The sequence below is a fragment of the Xiphias gladius genome, chromosome 19, assembly GCF_016859285.1.
Source record: "Xiphias gladius isolate SHS-SW01 ecotype Sanya breed wild chromosome 19, ASM1685928v1, whole genome shotgun sequence".
Lineage (NCBI taxonomy): Eukaryota > Metazoa > Chordata > Actinopteri > Istiophoriformes > Xiphiidae > Xiphias > Xiphias gladius.
Genome location: NC_053418.1, coordinates 17,191,253 through 17,215,526, shown reverse-complemented (window position 1 = coordinate 17,215,526; position 24,274 = coordinate 17,191,253). Strand labels below are relative to the sequence as shown.

At 38.2% G+C, this 24,274-nt stretch overlaps 1 protein-coding gene across 1 annotated transcript in view; it reads left to right on the top strand.

Annotated features, from left to right (window-relative positions):
- Positions 1-24,274, top strand: part of LOC120804955 (EGF-like repeat and discoidin I-like domain-containing protein 3) — a 92,233-nt gene that overhangs the window by 9,656 nt on the left and 58,303 nt on the right. The window contains exon 2 of the mRNA XM_040154701.1: positions 19,784-19,813. Coding sequence (XP_040010635.1) covers positions 19,784-19,813 — 30 coding nt within the window. The remainder of the gene's footprint in view (positions 1-19,783; positions 19,814-24,274) is intronic.

Here is a 24,274-nt window from a genome sequence, read left to right as displayed (position 1 = left end):
AAAAGCGGTGCATTGTTTGTTAGCTCTATAGGATTAGGTAAAACCAATGTGCCTTAAACTAACTGGGAAGGTGACTGATAAAGTTGTGATGAAGCACATTTAAAGATACACTATGCATGTTCTGGAAATCAAGCTAGTGCTAGCATTAGACTTGAAAGCCAATACTAGCTTGAAGCCTTCGTGTGAGAGAAGTAGTGACCAGAAGCGCGTTCACATATTGATTGACGGCCGTGAGCTCCCGCCCCTGACTTTGGCCGTCACTGATTCTTTAGAAAGGCGAGACTCAAAAACTGAGATCAGAGAAGAGAGAAAATCAATACCACTCATATCTGTCTGCTCAGTATGTAGCTGGAGCCAGCAGACTGCTATCTGAGTTTAGGCCTCATTAGTTTAATGCGTAAAAAACAAAGTTTAAAAACAGAGGTTCCAGAAAGTCACTGCTCTCAGAAACAGTCCACAGCACATAACCTCCCTTAAAAACAGCAAATTGTCATTTTTACACTTCGGTTTTTGTATGGATTAAACAAACAAGTTATAACGTGATAATTACTGATCTTCTGCTACACAGATTTTGTTACATTCGGACTGAGGCAGGCTAGCTGTTTGCCCCTATTCCCAGTCTTTATGCTAAGCTAACCCGCTACTTTACACATTGAACAGACAGATATGAGAGTGGTATTGATTTTCTTTTATGTCTTTTGACAAGAAAGCAAATAAGTGAGTTTTCCAGAAATGTTTCCTTTAATGCAATGATCAAGAAACAAAAATCTGGAAATATTCAATGAAATGCTTTTCCTGGATATACCGAATTCGTGATTGGTTCTTTGAAGCTATCTGTGTGTCCCTGTCTTTTTCACACACGCGCAAAAACAGAGCGAAAAGACTACACATTTGAATTTGCTGTACTAGTGCATCCTTTGTGAATTATGAATCAGAGGGGTTGCTCAGTCACAGAGTGTTTTTGTGTGGCATCATTTTCCTTTCATCTAAAATGCCACATGGAAAACATCATGACAACAAGAAAGCTAATTAGGTAAACATTTAACGAACACTGTCACAGAGATGCCTTCATGTGCTGCTGAATATGCATTAATCCTGTGAATTAGTGACACAGTTTTCGACTGAAATGCATTTTCCCTTCGCCCATTTTTCTTTCCTCGCCTGATAATATGCAGTGGCACTTTCCATCACAGACACCCTCCTCTTCTGTGGGTTACTGTGAAGATTGCGATGAGCTGTGAGCTCCACTTCTATATACATGTTTGATGAATCTCTTTATGTTCCTTCTGGGATACAAGCATGAATGTGGGAGATCTTGTCTGGAAAAAGGGTACAAAAGATGGGAGGTGTCCAAGTTTGTAATGAGGCTAGCAAGGCTCTCCTGGCTCATGAGCAAACTAGGGCAACTGTAATGAGTGTGCAGAGACGTGGGGTGGGCAGAGAAAAACAGAGCGAGGCATGTTGCGAATGTGAACTGAGCCACAAGCTGTAACATCAGCTGCGCAATGGATATTAGGATTAAGGAGGCGACAATCATAGCTCCCACTCAACCGGAGATACTGAAGGAATTTGATAATTGCCACACCCTTCAGACCTTAATTGCGTGTTTTCCCAGAAACTCAGCTAGCTTTAATTCTATTTATTTATTTTTTTTAACAGGGCGTATACAATTTCACAAGAATTTTAGATTGATATTGCAATATCCCACAGTGCTTGTCAGTGGAAGCCAGCACAAACACTATTATAAACAGGAGGTTAAAGAAACATTTTGAGTAAGTGTCTATTATTTTGGATAAGGAAATCCATGATTTGTTGACCACAGTTTTGCACTGGCATGTAAATTCTTGTTAGTCCTGTTTTATAGTGTTTTAGTGCTAAATATTTACTTTACATGTCAATAATGATAACAATACAAGAAACTGTTATGCAAACATCAACATCTGGTAAATACAACCACTTAAAATTGAATGTCACTGCATTACCAAAATGACATTACACATTAATGGGACTATTGAAAATAATATTGTGAATCAAGTAAAGACGTAACTAAACCAAATGAGCTTTGCTGGCTCTTAATGAGCAAGAACCTGAAATAGAATGTTTATGAATTGAATTACTTAATAGCATCCATCAAATGTCCATTCTGTTATTTACAACAGCGCAGGGATTCAGACCCTATTTATTTGTTTTGGCCATTTGTCTTTGGTTAAAATTAGGAGTGACATCTGATTAAATTTTTATTGTCGGCTTTAGGACAAGTGCACAAATAAGAATTTACTTTTTTTAATGTTTTAAACTTGTCTTTTTTTCTATACTTGGGATTTCATAGTTTGGGATTTACTGTATGTCAGTTATTAATATTTTTATATCTATCATCTATCTTTTCTTCCTTAGGCTGTGGAGGAGTCATATTTGTCAACTCACTGTCCTAGCCTCACTTTAAAAGCTTACATTAAATACACAATGTAAACAAAATATGTAATAATATAAACAGTGTAGTAATCATCATCGAATAAGTCCAGTCAAGTCAGTTTTGTTTATATATCGCCAAAAGATAATAGAAGTTATCTCAGGGCACCATTCATATAGAGCAGGTCTAGACTGTACTCTTTACAATATACTCAGTACAATTACTCTATGCTATAGGCCTGAAGGGACAGTAAACCTAAAAGAAATACTGCCCCAGCAGTTAACTTGCCCCTGATCAGTTTTTACCTGCCGAGGCTGTCACGTAAAAGAAATTTACAATGTCAGACCAACTAAGGACGGTCAAAGGTTAGCTAATTTATGTCTCAATTTGGTGTCATGGTCAGAGACGTAGATGGTAGTGAATTTGGTTTAGCTTGCAGTGTCATGGCAGGATGCTGTATATGAAAGAAAAATGCTCACGCACCTCATGGTTGGTTGGATCTGCATTGTTGGACCACCTGGGCTTTGCCATGTGGAGATTGGGTGCCAAAGGCAGTCCAAGCCAATTTTGAACAACTAGATGTTTTAGGCATTTGTGAAAGGGGCATGATGCACGCAGTGAATAATTAACCTTGTAACAATTATATTAGGTGATGCTACTTCATCTGATTGTGTTTTATAGTGATTTATAATTACAGCATTGTGTAATATCCCATTTAAACACCTTTTCTGAGTTGACATAATCCTTGTTATATATTTTAATATCTTAAAATATGTGCTTCTAAAATGTCACCATAGTTTTTGAACCATTGCACATTTTTATCCAATAGTGACTTCATGGTTCATACTGTACTTGGGTAACAGTTTCACCTCAGGAAAGCTAGAGTCCTTTGTCCCAGGTTGCTGCAAAATTCTTTGAACCCTCCAAGCCCTGGGCCGAGTGCATTATTGCTTCCACTGGCCCAAGATGAGGAGGGGTATCGATCTTATCCTCAGACAAAAGCCCTCTGCGCACCTCTGCAGGGCTAACAGTTGGCCGAGTTAGGATGCACAGTAATGAGAGCAATACAGGGCAGGGTGGGGGACCAGCTTATTCGTAACAAAGATGGAGACATTTACACTAAAGAAAAGATAGAAACTAGCTGGGGGTTTTTTGTTTGTTTTGATTGAACCCCTCCCTTCAAGCCACTCTGTTCTTTTTTCCATGAGCACAGTTTAAGTCTTAACTACACCATACACCGTAGCTTTGATGATCTTATCTGGAATTTAGAACTCCTGTGGGAATATCCTCAGCACAGACTCTCTGAAAAGTAAATTTAGTTTTCTCCCACTATGAAGTCAGAGGAGCAGTGGAGGTGGTCTTAAACGATTAAAAGCAATTCTCAGAGAAAGCGGTTTGAGCTTACCCAGGCCTAAGAGGGTAGGATACCTCTGGCTGGAAAGAAAGATCCCCACTCCTTTGAGTCCTTTGGTTGGAGGATTTTGTGGCAACATAAGTTGTTTTTATGACAAGGACTCCAAAGCGAGGACTTTGTGTGTGCAGGCCTTTGAGGTAAAGATTACATTGAGTGAAGCCTCTAACCTCAAGTGCCCGACACTCAACCACAGCATACTGACTATGATTGCTGATTCTGGACCATGACAGCTGTAGGTTTTGGTTAAGATTGCTCAGAGTTTACATCATATTTATGACAGTGGGAACGGTAATGTAGTTGAAACAAAAGTTTGTTTCAGGCCCACCAACAGATGAATAACATTAACTTGGTCAGCTTAGCTTAGCATACACACCGAAAGCAGGGTGATTCAGCCTGCTTTCGGTCTGTCCAAAAGCAACAAAAATATGTATACTGGCACCTTCTAAAGTTCTTAAAGTAAAATGTGTGTTTGTCTTCATACTCTCAGCATTGCAGGATTAGATGAAATCGAATGACTCTACAAAGCTAGTATTATAGCTTCTTTCATTTTAGACTCTTTAGTCCTCCGTCCCCTCGAAGGTCAGCGCCGTCAAGACAGTTCGAATTTGCATGTCAGAGTTGACCAAAATAGATCTCCATGAACGTTCAGCACTTCGATTGATTTTGCAGCCATGAACAAAATGACTGATGGCAGTGAATTCCACTGCAATAAAATTTCCGTCATAAAGGGTGGTCTGACCAAGCCCTTAGATTTCGACCTGTTTGATTTACGAAAATCAAGGGTTGGATGTTTCTAGACACTGATACCTGACCAATCTGCCTCAGTTCCAGCTGTAGAAATCTGTTTAACTCAATGAGGGGGGAAGTTTAAAGGACTGCCCTCAGCAATTGACTGACTTCATAGGAGCACCTAAGGTGTCTTTCATCTTCAGATGTCCACGCAACAAAGACTTAGATCTCTTCTCTCTCGACCAGGTCCTCCCAAAAGCTTTCACAGGCTCAGCAGCCAGCATTCTCCCTGTTATCAATATCCATTTCATCTGTTTGACATGCTTTTCAAATCTCTCTGTCTTCTGTCTCAGTAGACTCTGTATATATCTGAGTCACTAGGACCACACTGTCTGTCTTTCTACTCTTCCATGGATGTTTAGCATTTTCAGCCCTCTCTAAACATCTTTTCTCTCTTCTCACTTTCCCCTCCCTGAGGCCAAAGGAAGCTTATTCCCTCTAGCTATTACATCCAATTAGGAGGAGTGAGAGTTTCACCCCTCCTCCCTTTCTACACTAACAATGTGGAACACAGTGGAATGAGTCAGGGTTTTCTTTTCTCTTCTTTGATGTGAACAAATTACACTTAAGATGCACACTTGGCAAGGAAACAAAGATCCAGTTTACTCTTTCAAGTTTGAATTCTTTGTCATTTGGTGAACAACAAGATACACAATGGAAGAAGTGATCACTTGATGTGGATTGACGCCTTCTTTCATTTCAGCTATTCTCTTTCAACTTGGATTTCAAAAATTTGATTTGTATAATACGTGTGTATACAGGGGCTTTGTGATAAAGGTTTTTTAAAGGTCACAAACTGTGATCATCATATTGTTAAACTCCTCTTCCTAAAGCACTCTTCCCAGCCTTTCCATGAACAGTATCACCTGTTCTGATAGTAATCATTTCAGTTATGTTGATTTACAGGGATGTGGTTTCCCTTGATTTTTCTTCTCTCTGCAGAAAATGTGTATGAATATAAAGCAGGGCTGCATGTTGGTAAAGTGTTCTTGATGACCTTTAAACACATCTTTCTTTTGCAAAATCTGTGACCTACGAAAAACCCTAACAACCTACGGTTTTCTTTCCACTGAAATATCTTAAGTGCTCTTAAGAAATAAAGCACCTAAAAGCAATGACAAGCAGTGACACATATCATCACTGTAATTAGAGTCAGTCCCGATGAAAGAAATGCAATGAAAACATAGTTTTGATAAATCTTTTAACCTCTAATGTTGAGCATCATACTGTACTGTAAGTGTCAAGTAGTGAAGTGATAACTAAATCCTCTAAAACAGATGGCAGCTCTGGTGTTTGCGTTAAATGCATCCAAACCTGATGACAGCAGCTTTCAGTGCCACAAATTATAAAGCTGGAGCATGTTTCACTAACGGTTTGGTGTAATATAATGTGTTTACAAGTGATAAAATGTCCCTGTTTTACAGGTAACCCAAGAATGAAAAATTAAAATCCTCACTACGTCAGTTGAACCTCTATATAGCTCGTTTTTCTGAGACAATAGGAGTAAAGCTTTAGAGTTCCATCTCATATAATTTAAGTAAACTGTGGTTTGTGATCCGAAAGTTGCGGAAAATAACCATAACATTTCTGGAAACAGCTTGCGCCGCATAATGGGTTCTCTAGCATTCAAGAGCTTCTATGCTTTTGTTTACCGGTTGTTTACTCTCTGTCTTCTTCACGTCCCTCCTCCATTTTTCTGCTCCTTGACAATGTTGCAGTTTTAATCCCTACTTGCATTAATCATTTGAATACAAAGATCAAATAAAAATACAGTAAATTCTTCCTGAACCCCCCTGCTTTCTCTGTATGTATCCATTATTTTGCTTTATGTTTTATTTGCTGTTCATATTTCATGTTCATATTGAAAGTGTTGTGGCATTTGTATGTTAAAACAGCTTTTCATGATAACTTTTTTGTAAACGCAGCAATAATGGTCTTTTTACAGTTTTTTGAAACATGAAACACAATACATTCAATGCAGTGAGCTGTAGCAACTTGTTGTTCACCCCAGAATCAACCAGATCACCCTGCCCATCGGAGTAAAGTGCCAGGTTTAAGACATTTATCAGACATTATTTATAAACCATAGGCAAAGGGTTATAAGATAATTTCTGCTGCACAGTAGAACACAAAGCAAAAACATAGAGAGAATACAAAGAATACAGTATCTCCCTGCTGAAAAGGAACACTTGCACATGCACTGCCATGCATATCAGCCTCTTTGCCAAGGCATCTGGTCGTTGCTCATTAAACAGAGCAACAGCCATTTGTCAGTTTGGAATCATTTCTGGAAGAATAGCAATAAGTAATCACTAAATTAATAGTTTTTATCAGACTGGATGGCAGCAACCTGTCTGAGTTTTCTATGCATTAACTGAGGAATTTATTAAATCTCAGAATTTGTGCACAACTTCAGTTACCAGCATTAGGGATTGCATTTTATCAACATGTGTTGTTAAAATTGTCAATTTTGTCTACTTCTGTATTCTTGATGTAACCTCCTATAGGGCACTGACAATCAATACAGACCATAGCACTATTGAGAACATATATTATTTGCTGACACTTGGTTTTGCACACTGACACTTAAGAGCAGACTTTTAAAAAAAACACATTGATTGCGTGTCGAGAACACAGTATGAATCAGGCTTTGGATGTCTGCAGTCTGTATTGACCAGATTACAAGAACACTTCCTTGTAGACAGTCTGAGCCAATGACCGTTTCTTTATGTTATGCTTTGGCTAGCAAGTCAGTGTTCTATTTGACTGAACATCCCCTCCGCAATCCATCACATAAAGTATACAGTCTCTGATGTTATGGATTTTAAACAGTTTTATGATTTCTATCATTTGACTCAGCCACACTTGTGAAAAGAAAATTACTATAAGATCACTGCTATGTTTTAGCCCAGATCAACATGTAAAATTCATGTTGATGTTGTGACAGAACAAGCCAATATGTACATCGCAAAGGCTATCATTGTTGGATATTGTGAAATATACTTTGGTGACCGTTGATATACCTGTGTGGCCCGCCCAATTAAAGTCTATGTGTGGGAAACACTGGAACGTGTTATCATTTTTCTTTTTTAATGCTAGCAAAGACTCCGAATGAATATACTGATTGAATCTCCTCATTCAGTGTTAATTTAGATTTGCCTTTTAGTGAAAATAGCATGTCAGGAAATACAACCAAAAAGACACAATAATAACAAAGAAAAATATTGTAGTGTCATATATTACAGTATATAATTTGATATATTACAAAAAGCAAATGTATTTTCCTGAAAGGAGAGGACTCTTTTTTCATGCTTGTTTTATTTAACACAGTTTAGAGCACAACAGAAACTACAGCGATTTGGCATTATTTAACATTTCCTTGTGTACATTATTAGGCTGACTTTACTACAGCCAATTTTAAAATTTAATAAACTAATATCAGGATTTTGAAACACATATCATCCATCACTGCTTTACAAGTTTCACGTATTATTACATAAAAATAGGTTGAAAAAATTTGCAAAGCATCCCCAAACCAGATGAGGTGTAAGGAAAAAATCCCTGATCTCATTCTGGAGTGCGGTGTAGGTTTTTTTTTTTTTTTTTTTCCCTTCCTAAACCACATGTTAAGAGCCACTCGTTTATGGAGGACTTTACCCTGCACTCTTGCTTCGCTGACAAAAAAGTAAAATGAGGATGGATGGGTTACTAACTTAGATAGTCTTTACCACTTCACTTGATAAAAAGGGATATACTGCTGCACTTCCTTGCCATTAGTTGGAAAAACATCAACAATGCCTCCCTAATTATTGTTGGTATTGTGTTTGTGAGTCATTTCACAGTTAGCCACCCACTCCATAGCAAGATGATTTAATGTTAATAAGTACTGCTATGATGGAACACACACTTTTAAGGGTGATGTTATGTGGGAGAAAGATGTGCAATGAGCATCTGCTGGAGGTTGGAGAGTGAACGTGTTTGTGTGTGGTTGTGTGTGTGTGTGTTTGTGTTTGTGTTTGTGAGTGTGTGTGTGTGTGTGTGTGTGTGTGTGTGTGTGTGTGTGTGTGTGTGTGTGTGTGTGTGTGTGTGTGAGTGGGTGTGGGTAGGGGGGGGACAAGGAAAGGTGATATCTGTAGTGCTAATGTAGCACATGTACAGAGATTGGCCATATGTGCCACAGTGCAGCTAACTAAATTCTCATTTGCAACAAACCAATTCAGACATTGGTTTTTATTTTCTTGTCAGAAAAAGCAAAAAAAGAAAAAATATAAATTCTGGGAGTGTTTATTGCCAAATGGGCTGAGTTCTCTAACTGTCTTTAAACAAGCAAACAATGTTCACACAATTTCAACAGTCTCAGTCAGCTTTTCCAAATATTCTGACCATGTGATATGAGTGGCATAAAACTTGTAAGTATAAATGCTGATTTGCTGAATTGTGTCACTTATATTAATGATAATTCTTACCTAGAACTACCATATCAGCTAGTCTATTACACTTTGTGTCATTCTTATTCTGCAGCTGCCTGGCAAGTTGATAGTGAAAATAAATACTGCTCATTTATGGCTGAAAACACATGGAACACTTGCTAGAATCACATAATTAAATTTGGTCCTGTGGCAAATTAAACTGGTTCTTGTGTTAATTTCTTGAAATTTTGTCCTTTTCGAACTACTGTATCCTGATTGAAACAGCTCATATCTCCTTCTCACTGCCAAATGCTGGAAAGAAACACGAAAACTCCAACAAAAGTTTCTCTGCTTGAGACTGATAACAAGAGACACTTGACAGATACAAACTGGATTTGTCAGCCCCAGCGAGTGGTGTCTGGGCTGCCAGCATTAGCAGTGACAGCCAACTGTCAGTCTTGATGCTACACTGCTAAATGAGAATACGATCCATTACCCGGACTGTTTTTGACTTTGTCATGGGCCGACTGGCCATGAAGGTAGGAGTGACAAGCTTTACAGAGACATCATGTTAGAGGGAGCTCAATTTTATTGATGTCCAGCAAATATTGGTGGGGTTTTCAGTTGGTAAATCCCAGCTAATCACTCATTTTTGGCAATATAATCAATATAAAGAAGTTTACTGCAGCTAATACTTACATTTGTTGGTCAAGCTATAAGGTCAATAATTAAAAGTTTACTTAATTTTGTTATTTTTTGTGCAGACAATTTGACCGGTTAATAAAAAAAGGATCATTATTGCCTTCAATAGAATAAGTATCTACTATTATCTATCTATTTGAAATGTCTGTGATGGCACTATAGGTGGAGTAATATTAGTAGTATCACCTGCAATTTTAGACTAATAGGTGAGTACATCGCAAAAAACATTTGACTAGATAACGTCTTGTTATGGAAATGTGGGCTCAATCAGCATACACCACTTAATGATCAGCAAAAAGCCTATTCTTCTAATAACTACACATTAACAAAGTTCCTCCGCAGCCTTTCTAGTGTACAAAACAACCACCGGGTCAATGTCATCATCACAGCATAATACTATATGAACAGACACTTGCTCCCACGACTGTAATGGACTGATATCATAATTACAATTATTGCAGTCATTGTGTTGACCCCGCACCCAAACAAATGTTGAAACATCAAAAAAATACTCTCATCGTAATCATGAAAGCCCTACAGGGTTATAGGGTTGATGCTCATGCCAAGGAAACATCACTGAAAAAGTACATCAAATATTTCATGCAACCTCGTCCCACTCAAAGCGATCCAAATGTATTTACCTCAGCACATTAAACCTGATGGACAATTGTTTCTTCAAATTCTATATATTTTTCTCTAATTAAAATCTACAAATCAAGCACAATGTTAATCACACATCCAAAGGCATTTTATAAAACCTTTGCAATTATAATTTTTTTTCTTCTCAGTGTTCACACTATCTATCTCATCACTCACCCCTCCAGTCATATTGATATTTTAGGCAGGTAACAAGTATCCTAAAAAAAATCTCTGTATTCCAAACCTTTTGTCATCTCAATAATTGATGTTGAGAGAAAAATCATTTACACTTACATTATTTGCTATGACACTCTCAAATGTCAAGAATTTAAGTAGGGCTGAGCTTTCACTTGTTAAAATTAAAAGCTTCCACATTAAAGAGAAAAGTTGAACACAACCAGACCAGGCAAAGCACTTAATTGTGAAAATCTTACAGAAGATAGAAAACAGAGTTTCTCTCATTTAAGTTGTAAGTGATGAGCTAATGGGATGGCATTGGGATTGCATTACGGTACAGTACTGTAAGTACTGGGGTTTTTTTGTGTTTAGGTTTTTCTCTCTTTCTTTCCTTCCCCCTCTCTCTCTCTCATCTTCTCTGATTCAATTTCTAGGTGTCTGTCAGCTTGTGAAAAAGTGATCACATGGTTTATCAGAAGTAATCCAAATGCATTTCACACTCCCTTCACTTCAAGTATGTCACTTTCACCTTGGCACCTCACACGGTTGGCATTGGTGGTCTGTTTGTTTGTGTGCTGCTTCCCTCTCTGCAAATTTTGACGTTATTTTAATATCTTATTGCATGACCACTGTTTAAAGGAAAGTCTTAGGTATGTCTTAACTTATTTTTATTGTATTGTCAGCTATTTCAAGCCATATTGAGCAAATCTTGTCTTATTTGTATCCAGAGTATAACTGCACCTGTGTCATGGTTCTCCGGTGGAGTGACAAAACAAGGTCAAACTAGCTACCACTATGAGGCTAAAAACATTAGTGGACAATGCTTCATTTAACCAGGACAGAAACTATACCAGTAAAAACCTACCAGTGCATGATCTTCTAGCGGGCCCCGTATTTTGGCCCGCATTGGCTCCTGTGACCTCCACTAATTTTTCAGAATTTCTAACTAACTATTTCTAATTTCTAACCTCTATCAAATACAAGAGCGTGAAGATCTCATCAATTCCCTTTTCCTGGCGCTGATCTCCCATGCAGCTGAGATGGACGAGACCGTCCCCTGGAATGGCACCAGCACCGCTAAAACCCAGTCAGCCACAGTGGAAAATCTTTGGCTGAAACTGGGTGCAAAACCTAAATCTGGGTCTATCATCAGCTCCACACCCTCTGCTCCAGTTTCATGGACCCTTGTTCGGGGGAACAAACAAACAGCCATTGAGGAATTCTCCCCATGTATCTCTACCTGAGCCCCCTTGGATGACCCTCCAAAACCCCCCACTCTTGCCCTCCAAGAGGGTCAGTTACGGTCCCACATCAAGCTCCATCTCATTCCTCCTATGGCAAGGGGTTAACCAGAGGAACAGCCACATGCCTCCTTCACCTCCTCAGCCAGCTCCTCCTTCAACCCTCATAATTGAGATTTGATTGTGAGGAATGTGAGAATGAAGGGGGCTCATACTTTTTGCCCTAAACTGTCATTTCCCAGCATCGCCAGATTGGACATGGTAGAGAAATTTCCTTACATAATAAAATCCCTGATAGAATCATTATCCACGTTGGTACCAACACCATTCCAAAATGGCACTGTGAGTTGATAAAATTAACACTTCCTACATCTTTTTAACACTGGAGAGCAATCCCTACGCAGCATTTTCATTGTCGACCCTACCCCCACCTTTGGCCGTGGAATGGGGCATTTTATCAGGCTGCTCAGCCTCAACACCATGCTCTTCTCTGCCTACGACTCCCCAGCATGGATTTTATGGACAATTTGAATGTTTTTTAGGACAGGAGACATCTTTTCGGAGCAGCCAGGTTCCATTTAAACAAAACTGGGCACACTAATGCTCCCTGCTGACCTAACATATGGCATACACCGTGCTTGCGCTACAACATCCTTTGCAACTGTCCATGCTACCAGCCCTTGCTAACCGGGCTGTCAAACATTGATGTCCCCTAGATCCCTATCATGTTAGTCCCACTTTTAACAGTAGTACATTTCTACCAGACTTGGACCTTCTGTTGATATTTTCAATATCTTGGTCAAGATTAGCACTAGAAAGTTTTGTGTAAGGCCTACAAGATCATCATCTAATTTATTAAGTGTTCATTTGCATCCTACAGTTTCTTTTTTACCTAAATCTAACTCAGTTAAGCTTGATCTTTTTAATGTTAGAGCTCTCTCTTGCAAGACTTTTATTTTGAATGATCACTTCTAATCAGCTTGATTTTATGTTTTTAACAGAGACATACTTGCAATTTGGGGATGACTGTCAGGTTTGTGACCTACGCCCCCCATTTTATGATTGTTTTAGTCAGCCCATATTAAATGGGCATGGTGGAGGTTTAGCTGTGGTGTTTCTCAAACGGTTCATATGCTGCCCCATTAACTGGTGAGTGGTATCTGTAGTTTTGAAGTACTTGTTTTTAAGATTAAATGTGCAACCCCACCCTCTGTACAATTATCTACCATCCTACTAACTCAACCATTTTTCTTGTCAGTAATAGTCCACTCAATTTCTCAGACACACTGAAGCTGATGAATGACTTCAACCTCCTTTGTACATCCACCTTAGATGCCATCGCACCTTTTAGGACAAAAATTTGACATAGTATAGGATTGGCACTTAATAATCACATTCACACTCATACAAGACAAAGTAGAAAGCTGGAATAGAGGTGGAGGAAGATGAGGCTTCCAGTACATTATCAACAAATGAAGGAGTTGAACACTTTAGGAATGTCAGGGTCAACTAATTTCTCTGCTTTAATTCATATTTATATGAACAGCACCAGACCTCTTTTTAACACTGTGGACTGTCTTTTAAATCCTGTATGTTATAATCAATGCCAGTCATCTAGTGAGGAATGGCTTACATTTTTAAGCATTTTTAATTGAATTTAAGTGAGATACAATCAAAAATTGTGGCTCCTGATTCTTTTATTGATGCCCTCTGCCCCAACCGTGCTATTTTATCAAGTTTTGTGACAGTCTTTTTAAATGAGGTTATCACTGTGGCACACCTCAAACGATCCTCAAGCCTGGTAGATATAATGCCTCCTAAATTTCTGTGATGTACTGGATGTGACTACTCCTTGGTTGCTTTCAATAATTAACAGTTCTTTAACCTCTGGCTGTGTCCCAGAATATTTGAAGACTGCTTGTGTGCAACCACTCATTAAAAAATCTGGCCTTGATCCATCAGAATGCAGCAATTACAGTCCAATTTCAAAATGACCTTTTGTTGCAAAACTCCTTGAGAAGATGGTCTTGCTACATCTCCTTGAAACATTGAGACGAAACATCACTTGTGAAAAAATTCAGTCAGGTTTTAGACAGCATCACAGTATTTAGACTGTGCTTATTAGAGGGACAAATGATCTTTTAAGAGCAGCTGATACTGGTGAATGTTTTATTCTTGTGCTGCTAGACTTAAGTGCTGCTTTTGATATAGTTGACCACAAAATTTCTGATTGACAGGAGGCAGCACTGGGTGGGTATATCTGGGACGGCTTTGAAGTGGTTTTGTTCATAGAAGACAAGTTGGATTTTTTTTGTTTCTACTGGTGACCATGTCTCCCCTCACTCTTTAGTAAATTGTGGGGTTCCTCAGAGGTCGATACTGGGACCAGTTTTATTTTTTCTGTATATGCTCCCACTTAGCCACCTTATAGATGGACATAAAATTTCCTTCCACTGTTAAGCTGATGTAATGATACACAGCTGTACTGTATCTCCCAGTAAAGCCTACCACAACTCCAACCTTAGAAATTGTATATCACATATAAAATCAAATGCATGTCAAAGTTAAAATCGGATAAAACTGAGATCCTTATCATTGGTCCTGAAAATCTGCATCGTAGTATCCAGTCCTCGCTTGGTCTTTCATCCACTAATGTCAAAGTAACTGTCAGGAACCTGGCTGTGCTCTTTGACACCAACCTCACGTTTGAGAAACACACTCCAGTCATGCTTCTATCATCTGGGGAATACTGCTTAGATATGATCAATGCTGAATTTAATGACACTCAAAATATCATTCATGCTTTTATTTCCTCACGACTGAATAACTGCAATGGTCTTTTAAGGGGTATACAAGAGAAATTAATCAATAGACTCGAAAGCTGTGCAAAGTGCGGCCGACAAGACTCCTAAGAAAAACCAAGAAAAGAGAACACATAACTCAGATTTTAATGACCTGGGCCTGGCCCCAGAATATACACCTATCAGCCACAACATTAAAACTTGTAACTGGTTTTGATGTTGTGGCTGATCAGTGTATATCTGAAGTGCTGTCCCCTTACCAACCAGTGCAAAGCCTGAGATCCTCAGACAGGAACCTGCTGATTGTTTCCACCTTACACCTAAAGAGTAAAGGGGACTGAGCACTTGCTGTCAGGATCTGACCTGCCTGAGGAACTCTGACTTGCTACAGTGGTGTTTATTTTTAAATCACTCAAGGAAACGTATTTTTATCAAGAGGCTTGCTTATAATTTTTCTTTTATTTTTATGTTTATTTTTACTCCACCGATTGTTTTTTCATTTTATCTCTGGTGTTTTACTTACGGTTTATAATGTTTCATTGTTTTTACATTTTACTCGTCTTGTATTCCATACGCCCGCCCGTTTATTCATAAATCACTGTATTTTATTTTTGTGTTTCATGTGTTTGTTGTAAAGCACTTTGTAACGCTGGTTTTGATAAGTGCTATGCAAATAAACTGTATTATTATTATTATTATTATTATTATAAATATATCACATCTACCATCAACTCTATAAATCTACAAATCATGGGTGCTGTATCAACAGAAATCTTGCTATTCATTTGGTCTTAATACACATTAATACACAGTATGTGACGTATCATTAGGTTTGTACCAAGGGTAGGACTCTTTATTTTCTAATTTTACTGAAATTGGAGTTCAATTTTGTACAAAATTGAAACTGATCTCATAAGCTTGGCTGAGGAAATCAGTCCTTGATCACTGGCTATGATCTGCCCCCTGCTGATCAGCCTAACTAAGTGGTGATGTTTCTGTTAAACCAGATTTCACTGCTAACCCTGAACTCTTCAGTTCAACATCTTGAACAACTATCGGTAACTACAGGCTGCTAGTTAAACTAACTATATATAGAAACTACAGTATGCCTATAGTATAACTATATATAGCATGTTCGCTAGATTTTGAGGCCAACCAAAGGTATTGACGACGTGTGTGTTTCCTCAGTATCCCTCCTGACCTTCACAGTGAAGCAGTCACTGTTGATATAAGTTGAAACTAGATGATTCCTTTGTTTGATGCACAGGAAAAATCTATTGCAGTGCTGTTTCACCCTTTGTCTCAGGTACAACAGCACAGAATGTGCGATCTTTTTTAAAGGGACGGAGTGATGCATTTTTGTCGTCAGTTCTGATATCCAACCATTTCTTTTCTTAATTTCAGCGCTTTCACTTGGCAGCGTTCACTGCTGTCAAGCCACTTGACACATTTTTTTTGAAATAGGTTTTATAAATGAAGCACAAGGACACAATTGGGGAAGATAAGCAGATAATTAGATGATATTGGTCAATATATTTAACGACAGGTTATTAGTGTTGAAGGTAATGCCCAGTCAACCCAACCTGTATAAACAAAATAGTATTTTGTTACTATGTATATTGAAATAAATTTTATTTCTGATGTGAATCCATTGGTTTCAATCCTTTTTCCGCACAAAATGAATAAGTTAATAACTGCTGCTAATGGTAACTGAAAGGAAAGATTATAAGAACATATTTGCCTGTCATGTTACATCTATGTGAACACCTTAATATATGTGCTTCAATATATGAATGTGTTCCAATCTCCCTTTGTGTGTGTGTGTGTGTGTGTGTGTGTGTGTGTGTGTGTGTGTGTGTGTGTGTGTACTCTAGGTGGGTTTTGTATGGGTTTTGTACTTGTTCGTCCTGCACACCAGCCCCTCTATCTCCTCTGAACACCTTGAGGTTGTATCAGCAATGTGCTGGACAGCCTGGCTGGTTTCCATTTAGATTATGGATGGTTATTACTGCCTCCTGACTGTCAGTCAGATTAAACCAATATGTCCCAGGATGGAGGCTTATCGTGCGACAGAGAGGACCTTCTCCCGTGAAGGAGGAGGCGCCATTAAAATAAGTCATCTCCACAACCTTGCATGTTTTACAAATTTATTAGTGCAGTCTCAAGATGTATCGACATGTCAAGTATTTGTTTTACAAAATGGAACAATATGTAATGTTCTTGTCTTGTCAAAAACATAACATAAAATCCCATGTTGTTAAGATAGACTATATCTGTCTGTCTTAATAACATTAGGACCACAAAATTTCATCGTCTTACACTCTTGCCACCTGGTGTTAACTACTGTAAGAAAAACCCAAGAAAACATGCAGACGTGCCTGTAATAGTACTCCTATGTAACACATTTAATGGATTATCCAAACTCATTTGTAGCTCGTTGGTTAGCATAATACTTATGTTACTGAATAATGGAGAAGATTAACTTAAGTTGTTTGATGATATGAACCGTCACAGCTCAAATGTGTGGATGGGGTTTAGTTCTCACCACTTTTTGATGAAACTGAACTGGCTGATTTGTGTTTGTGTTTATGCCATCCCATTTTTTCAAGATACAGTATGACGCAAGCTCACACGAGCGGTAAATGATGATTGTTTCGAGATTCATTGTAGATCTGTTTATAGTACCACTGCTGAAGGAAATAAGATGGTTTAGCTTTGATGACAACTTTTACAGGGAGGGAAATTTTAAGATCTGTTAGATTTGCAGGATTTTATGAACAGAAATATTTAAATGCACAAAGAAAGAAATAAGCGGCCACATGTTGTAAATAATGTTGCCAGGATCTGACGAAAATAAACTTTTTTTTTTTTTTTTTGCCTGCTGAGTGTATGCATATCAGTACAGCAAGAGACACAAGTACTGACTAGTATCCTTATCCTACAGCTTTCTAGCAAGCCAAGCGTGATGGTTGATAAATTTAGTACGTATCAAAACAGAATAATTAGATAAAAAGTATATAAAACTGGGCGTTGCAAAATGAAAATTGAGATCCTTTACAATACCTGTCTGCAACTACCTTGGCATTTATCCAGTAATAGTGACGGGTTGAGGAGGTACAAGTTTACTTTTTCACTATTTCTCTAGAGCCAAACATGTTGCTCATCTTCTAATATATTCTTTTTTCTTTTTTTTTTTTTAAATGATGAATACAGTTTATCTTGTCAGACAATGACAGATAATCAGTGATGTTTATTTCCATGGGAAATATCCACATAATGCACCTGGCATTGGGTGTTACGACTCATCTAGGGAACATCAACAATTGAGAGATCAAAACATAAATTTTGCCACCCCAGTGTGTTGTACAACTAACACTCGGTATTTATGCACTGTTTATGACTCACCATTCCGATACTTGGGTTAACAAAAAAAAAGTGTCCTTTTATATATCTCTATCTTCTCAGCATGGGTATTTATGTGTGGGTGTGAATAGTTGTCAGCACTTGAGGCATATGTTGTTGTTTTTTTTTTTTTCTTCCTTTGTCATTGTGTAATTGTGTGTATACACTACAGAGAGTATGTGTCCGTGGGCTTGCATGCGTGTGTCTTGACCCCTGTGGTAAGAGAGGAGGGAGGAATTGGCAGAAAGAAAAGTGCACTTAGTGAAATGTGGAATGCGCTTAGTTTTGGGATTACATTGGCCCATGTGCATTGGAAAACACAAAGGGGAATTTCTGCTGCCAAACATATGAGAGGTTAGGAAAGTGCTTGGCTTTGGCTCGTTATGACTTCAGTTGAAGCTTTCTTTCACATTTAAAGCAGTGTCAGAGACTGCTTTTCACTATTTAATGCTGTCTGTTTATCGCAATGATGTCTGAGTGAATCGTTTTCTTCTTCAGTTTGCAACTGCTGAGAAAAAGATTTGTGGCTGCTGTCTGACTTGAAATCATATGTTCCAAGGGTGTCTTAACTTTAGCAGCTCAACTTGTCTTGCTAGACATTTAGTAGATACACTGAATACAGCCCACTCCCCTACCCCTACAAATAAGGTACCACATTAAATTAGATTGGCAATATAAAATTTTTTAAAACCGTCCGAGAGCACTTTGTGGAGCAAATTTATTTTCACATCCAAAAACGCCACAGGGAACATAGGCTAACAGAGCATTGATGTTTAGTTTGTGAAGAGAAGAAAAATCTACTCTGTGCATGGTTCTCTGTGTTGTGGTTGGAAATGAGACTTGATTAGTTTTCTAAGATGGATTTGGATGCATTTGCAGCTGCATGAAATGCTGATATCCATAACTGTCTACCTGTCTGTCTCATGATCTGTACGGCCTTAACCCTCTCCATATACTAATACCTAATTAGTATTCAACACTGTGGATGAAAACATGTACATGACATTGAATCATACTTTAATTAAACGAGCATGCTCATTGGTAGGCAGCATCATTAGCTATCGAGATATAACATGCATATTTAATGTGAAGCACCAAATCCCAATACATTCAGGCGTTGCTTGTCCGTCCATCTATCCATCCATCCATCCTTTGCCCCTGGTTAAGGCTATAACACATTAAATCCCTAACATTAATGGCAGTAATATTTGTCAGCCCATGCATTTGATGCCCTTGGTTTTCTGCCTTTGTAACTGTGTCCAGCTTTCAGGCACATTTTTGAAGCAATTTCAAAGGTGATGATGGAGATAGATGGTTGTGGTAATGATGGTAGGCAGGCCAAATCTCAGCCACAGAGCTGGACTGGAGCTCGGGAGCCAAGGATGCAGCATGCGAATATGCCACAGGGGCTAATCCTACACTGGTCTGAAATGATGAACACATATTAGTCAAAAGCCACCGACCAGGATATAGCATAGTAGCAGTGTATAAATGGGGGATGGGCTAGGCAGACACAGTGCCAGGTTACGTTTCATGGCAGCAGTGTGGCATATTTCTGTTGGCAGGATGCTGTTCCCTACAGGTAGCAAGTTTGTCTGACTATGTACTGTATGCTCCCTTGTATTACATGTCAAATGTTACTGCACATATGGTAGTGTATAGTGCATTTAATAACATAGTTCAATCAGCAGTGTTACATGCAGCTGCAGCACTGAATACTGTGGCATTGTTGTGATAAAGCTAATGTAATTTTTCTCTCTTCCCCTCTTCCTTCTTTTTCCTGATCTGTGTCTCAACAGCAGCAGATGGTGAGGAACCAACTTCAGCAGGTGGGAAATTTTTATGCTTGGTAACGTAATTTCCCTTCATTTGTGTATCTCTGTGTGTGTGTGTATGTATGTTTGTGTATGAGTGTGCGCATGTTAGATAAAGAGAGGGAGGGAGAGAGCGCTTTCGGTTTCTAAATCTTCGCCAAGCCCCTTCCTTTCTTCATTACTACTGACTCTAATTCCTGCATCGACTCACTGATTATGCTGGTCAGCAGCACTTATGATTATATCAGTTGGTAGTTCCTATTTAAACCTCCTCTAATAGTGTGAATCATGAGAAATATGTCCTCTTTGTCTGCTACAGAGTTTTGAGATTGTTTTCAGAACTTCGCAATCCAATTCAGTCCAGTGATTGCTTTTTGCTTGATTGATTTTCCTCGTGAAATTGCCTGTATACCTGACTTTCTAGCATCATTTTTAGAAAATTAGTCCTAGTGTGTATGAGCGTTGACTTTAGAAATCCATTAACTTAAGAGTAGCATTAACCTACAGCAGTTTCTATATCTCAAAATTTCAATGTTTTAGCGTACAATGCATGGTATCCTTAAATGTGTGCCATTAATATCAATCTGAATGTATAGTGTATCCGGTCCCTGAGGAGTGCACTGAGTGCTCTTAGTGTTTGCATAGAATAGGTAGTAAAGTAAAGAACTGTGAATTATCATATAGGAAACTTCCTTTTAAAATCATCTTATTTGAGACCATATTTGGTATTCAGAAGTACTGCATCTCATTATTAAAAGAAATAATGTAATGAGAGTTTTATTACAAAAGCAAGACCACAGAGGACACCAGTAAACAAGAACCTGATTTATCTTCATCAGTAATGTAATTAAAATGTCACTTAACTTCCTGAGGGAGTACTGCAACTGAATACAAACTTCCTAGAGTTAAGTACATCTTCAGCATCTAATTGTCTTTGTCTATGCTTCTTTCATTAATATTAATCTCTGCTGGATTATTTGAGATCAAATGGGTTAAAACCAGAATGATTTATTTAGATAAGACATAATACAGAAATCAAAGCAGTTTGTTGTTGTAAGGCAACACTTAATGCTAAACGCAGGGTAATCTCATTCTCTAATCAGTTAGACAAAAAAGAGAAACAACTTACATGTGCACGCACACATACACGCATATACACACATATATACTTCATCTGAATACGCATTTGCTACGACAGTAATTTTTTTAATTGATTGGAAGAGAAAGTATAAAAATTTTATTTTAACAAAATAATTAACAATTGAAAATGCTCATTTAAACGTCAAATTTCAAACGTCAACTTTTTGTCCAAGGTTCAAAGTCAGAAGGCACAATTTAAATTTAAGTGTCTCGTGGAATAAATTTCATTCAAAAGACAGACTATAGAGCTGATATTCTCAAAGCAGCATATTTCTAAAGTAATTTGACTGCCAGTCGTTAACATACAACTGCATAACATACTATAAACACCTGACAGTTATTTATAATGCACAATTTAGTCTAAAATTTTATTCATGGATAAACTTATTATTAGCATCACGAAATGTTCTTTTTGCAAAAATAACTGCAATAAACCCTGTTGCCTGTTTTTTTTTTTCTTCTTTTTTTTTTCCTCTATGTACCATAAACATTTCAGATAACAAAGAGACTGCGGCAAACAGCACAAGAAATAATCATCGGATCTGAAAATGACCTGAATTTGGTGTGACTTGCGATCACTGACCTGGAACTGGACTTAGAGAGAAAATAGGACAGGGTAATGTGGAAGGCAAAATTACTAATGACAGATTTGAAGAATTTAGCATGTCGGCTGCTATTTCAGTCTCCATATCTTTAATCTCCATATTCACACCCTTTGTCTGGGCTCATATACAGGCGACTATTCTTTAGCAAATTTGGTCTGTACTTCTTTAGCACCTGTGTGTATCTCTGTGTCTATGGCCATGCTGATTTAATTGTATTGTAGTTTAGTCTATGAACATTTGCCAGCCATCTACATGGCATATGAAGCTACTATTAAAATTGAAAGTTTGAGGTTGAGAGAGAATATATGCTTTGTGTGCTAATCTTTACAAAATCTTGGATTTCATTTGGTCTGCTGCCCCTACGGAATAATAAAATCAGAAAATTGGCTTCATTTTATCAACATAAGCTAGGATTCGTTCTTTACATCTAGGAAAGCTTATTCATACTATAAGTTATAGGTACCATAAAAATACTAAGGACATGGGTAAAAAATCCAAAGGAATGAGCTGAGTGTGACCCTTTTTCTTGCGTTTTATAGTGTAGTATGAGTAAGTAATTCTAATGTTGCATATTATAGTACTTATTACCCCTTTGACAATGTTACATTAATTATTAAATTGAATCTTGAGTGTTAATTTGTTAAATGAGCATCTTTTCTTAATGGTGTTTGATCAGTCACAAAGAAATCAGCATAGTAAAATTTCATTTAAATCTCCCCTTTTTTTTTTCTTTTTATAAATAAGAAATTGTTTAAATGGCCACTGGTCTTTGATTCTGTGTAAAGAGACTCTGAGACTCACAGTAAGAGGAATGTTCCTTTTAAACAACTGTTCCTCTCAGATTGTCAAATGCTCTGAACTCTTCAGGGGATTTCACCACCAGCAGATTAGCTCATCGTGGGTACTAAATTATAGACAAAGAGAGAGAGAGTGCTATGATAGTTATGCTGTGATACATCATCTGAGAATCGAGAACTGTGTCTTCTAAAACTCATTGTCCAATTTACAGATTTTTATAAACTTGGTATGTTTCGATGTACTGTCAGCTTACATTCCACTGCACTATAATTCATGCTTCTTGCACATGACACACATGCTAACTTGATTTTAGACTGAATTACTAGAGTCAAGTCACACTCTGAGTTTACACTGAGTGAAAGAGTAAATCTCAGCGCTCAATCTCAAATGCTTAATTGTCAGCTTGAAGTTACTTAAAGGTTACTTTGTTGTGGCTGTCTTTGTTGATGTGAAATGTGTTTCACTGGCTGAAGAGTCTTACTCTGTATCAAGTGTTTGGCTCCTCTTGCGTTTAGAGTGGCCTCTGTGGTATGCAGTTCTTTCGGGGGGCTCGATGAGGGGGGCGTCCGCACACTGACCACACATTAAAACGTTACAAAGCCCATCGCAGAAGCTGCGCATATCGCAAATATGTGGTTTGGGGTGAGGTAATTGGGAAATACACTTTCTGAAATGAATTTCAACCAGGTGCCTCAAAAAAATGCTGTAAATGTGAAAACTCTGTTGCCGTGGCATTAACACTCAAAATACTGCAGATGCCACTGAGAGGGCAAGAAGCACTACTGAGCCTTAAGGTTAAGTGGATAACTAACAGTCTCCAAGCTGAACACAGAGCAATAGTCCTCCATCGAACAGGCTAGAGACTCTATGTAATTATCTGAAATCTTATTAGATTACAGCTGATTTCTTCTTTCTTTCCATATACGACTTTGAATTGCTCACAATCATTAGAGTCAGGTAAATGCCTTTTATAGACAAGACCTTTCAGAGGCAAGGACACTGCTTTGACATTTTCATGGCATTTAGTATCTGACAAGACAGCCTCCATTTCTGCCTTTCTCTGGATCTTACTGGAATGATGCTGGTCTTCAGTGTGACCTCCCCCTTTGTATATTTTTTTTGACATATTCCAAACCATTTTGTTTCTGCGTGATTCTTACTACTTTCAATTCTGAGTGCATTGGCCCGGCTTTGTCAAATGCTGATGGGCTGAAATGACAGAGTCGGAAGGGCGCAGGTGGATAGGAGGCCAAGGACTCACTAAAAGCATGAATTTGCGCCGGCTCACACGGAGAGCACTGATGTAATATTGGTGGTACAGTGCCAGCTTTCATCAGTCGAGGTGAAGGATGGGTGCAGTGACCATGAGCCAGTGAACCAGTGAAGCCATCACATAAAATGAGGCTGGGTTAAAATAGATTTGACACAATTAGGCCATGTCAGATTTCTCTGCGATGTGGGTGGATGCACATTCAGAACTGAGAAGCTTTAATGTAAATTTCACACTCTCGAGCCTATTAAAATGTGTTTTTTTTGTTTTTGTTATTGTTGTTGTTGTTGTTGTTGTTGTTGTTGTTGTTGTTTTTAGGGTTTTATGAAAGGTTAACATCATGGTTGATGGGCCTGCTTGACACTGTTAACCCAGTACTGTGTAAGAATGAGGAATTGGGACTGGAGGTTTCATTTTCAGGGCCAATTTTCTTTGACAGTCATTTCAGTTGATTCTACTCAATCTCTCTGAAATAAAGGATTTTTTTATAATAAATGTGATGGTTGCAACTGGGAGAGTGTTGTTCAGTGTAGTCGTCAGTGGAAGCTCAAAACTCATGTGTTTGCAGTTAGTGCGGCTATTAGATTAAAGGCACTTCCTCCACTGCTGCTTTACAGTAAATGGGCAGCTTGCCCCACAACATGACCCGTTTGACTGAGATCA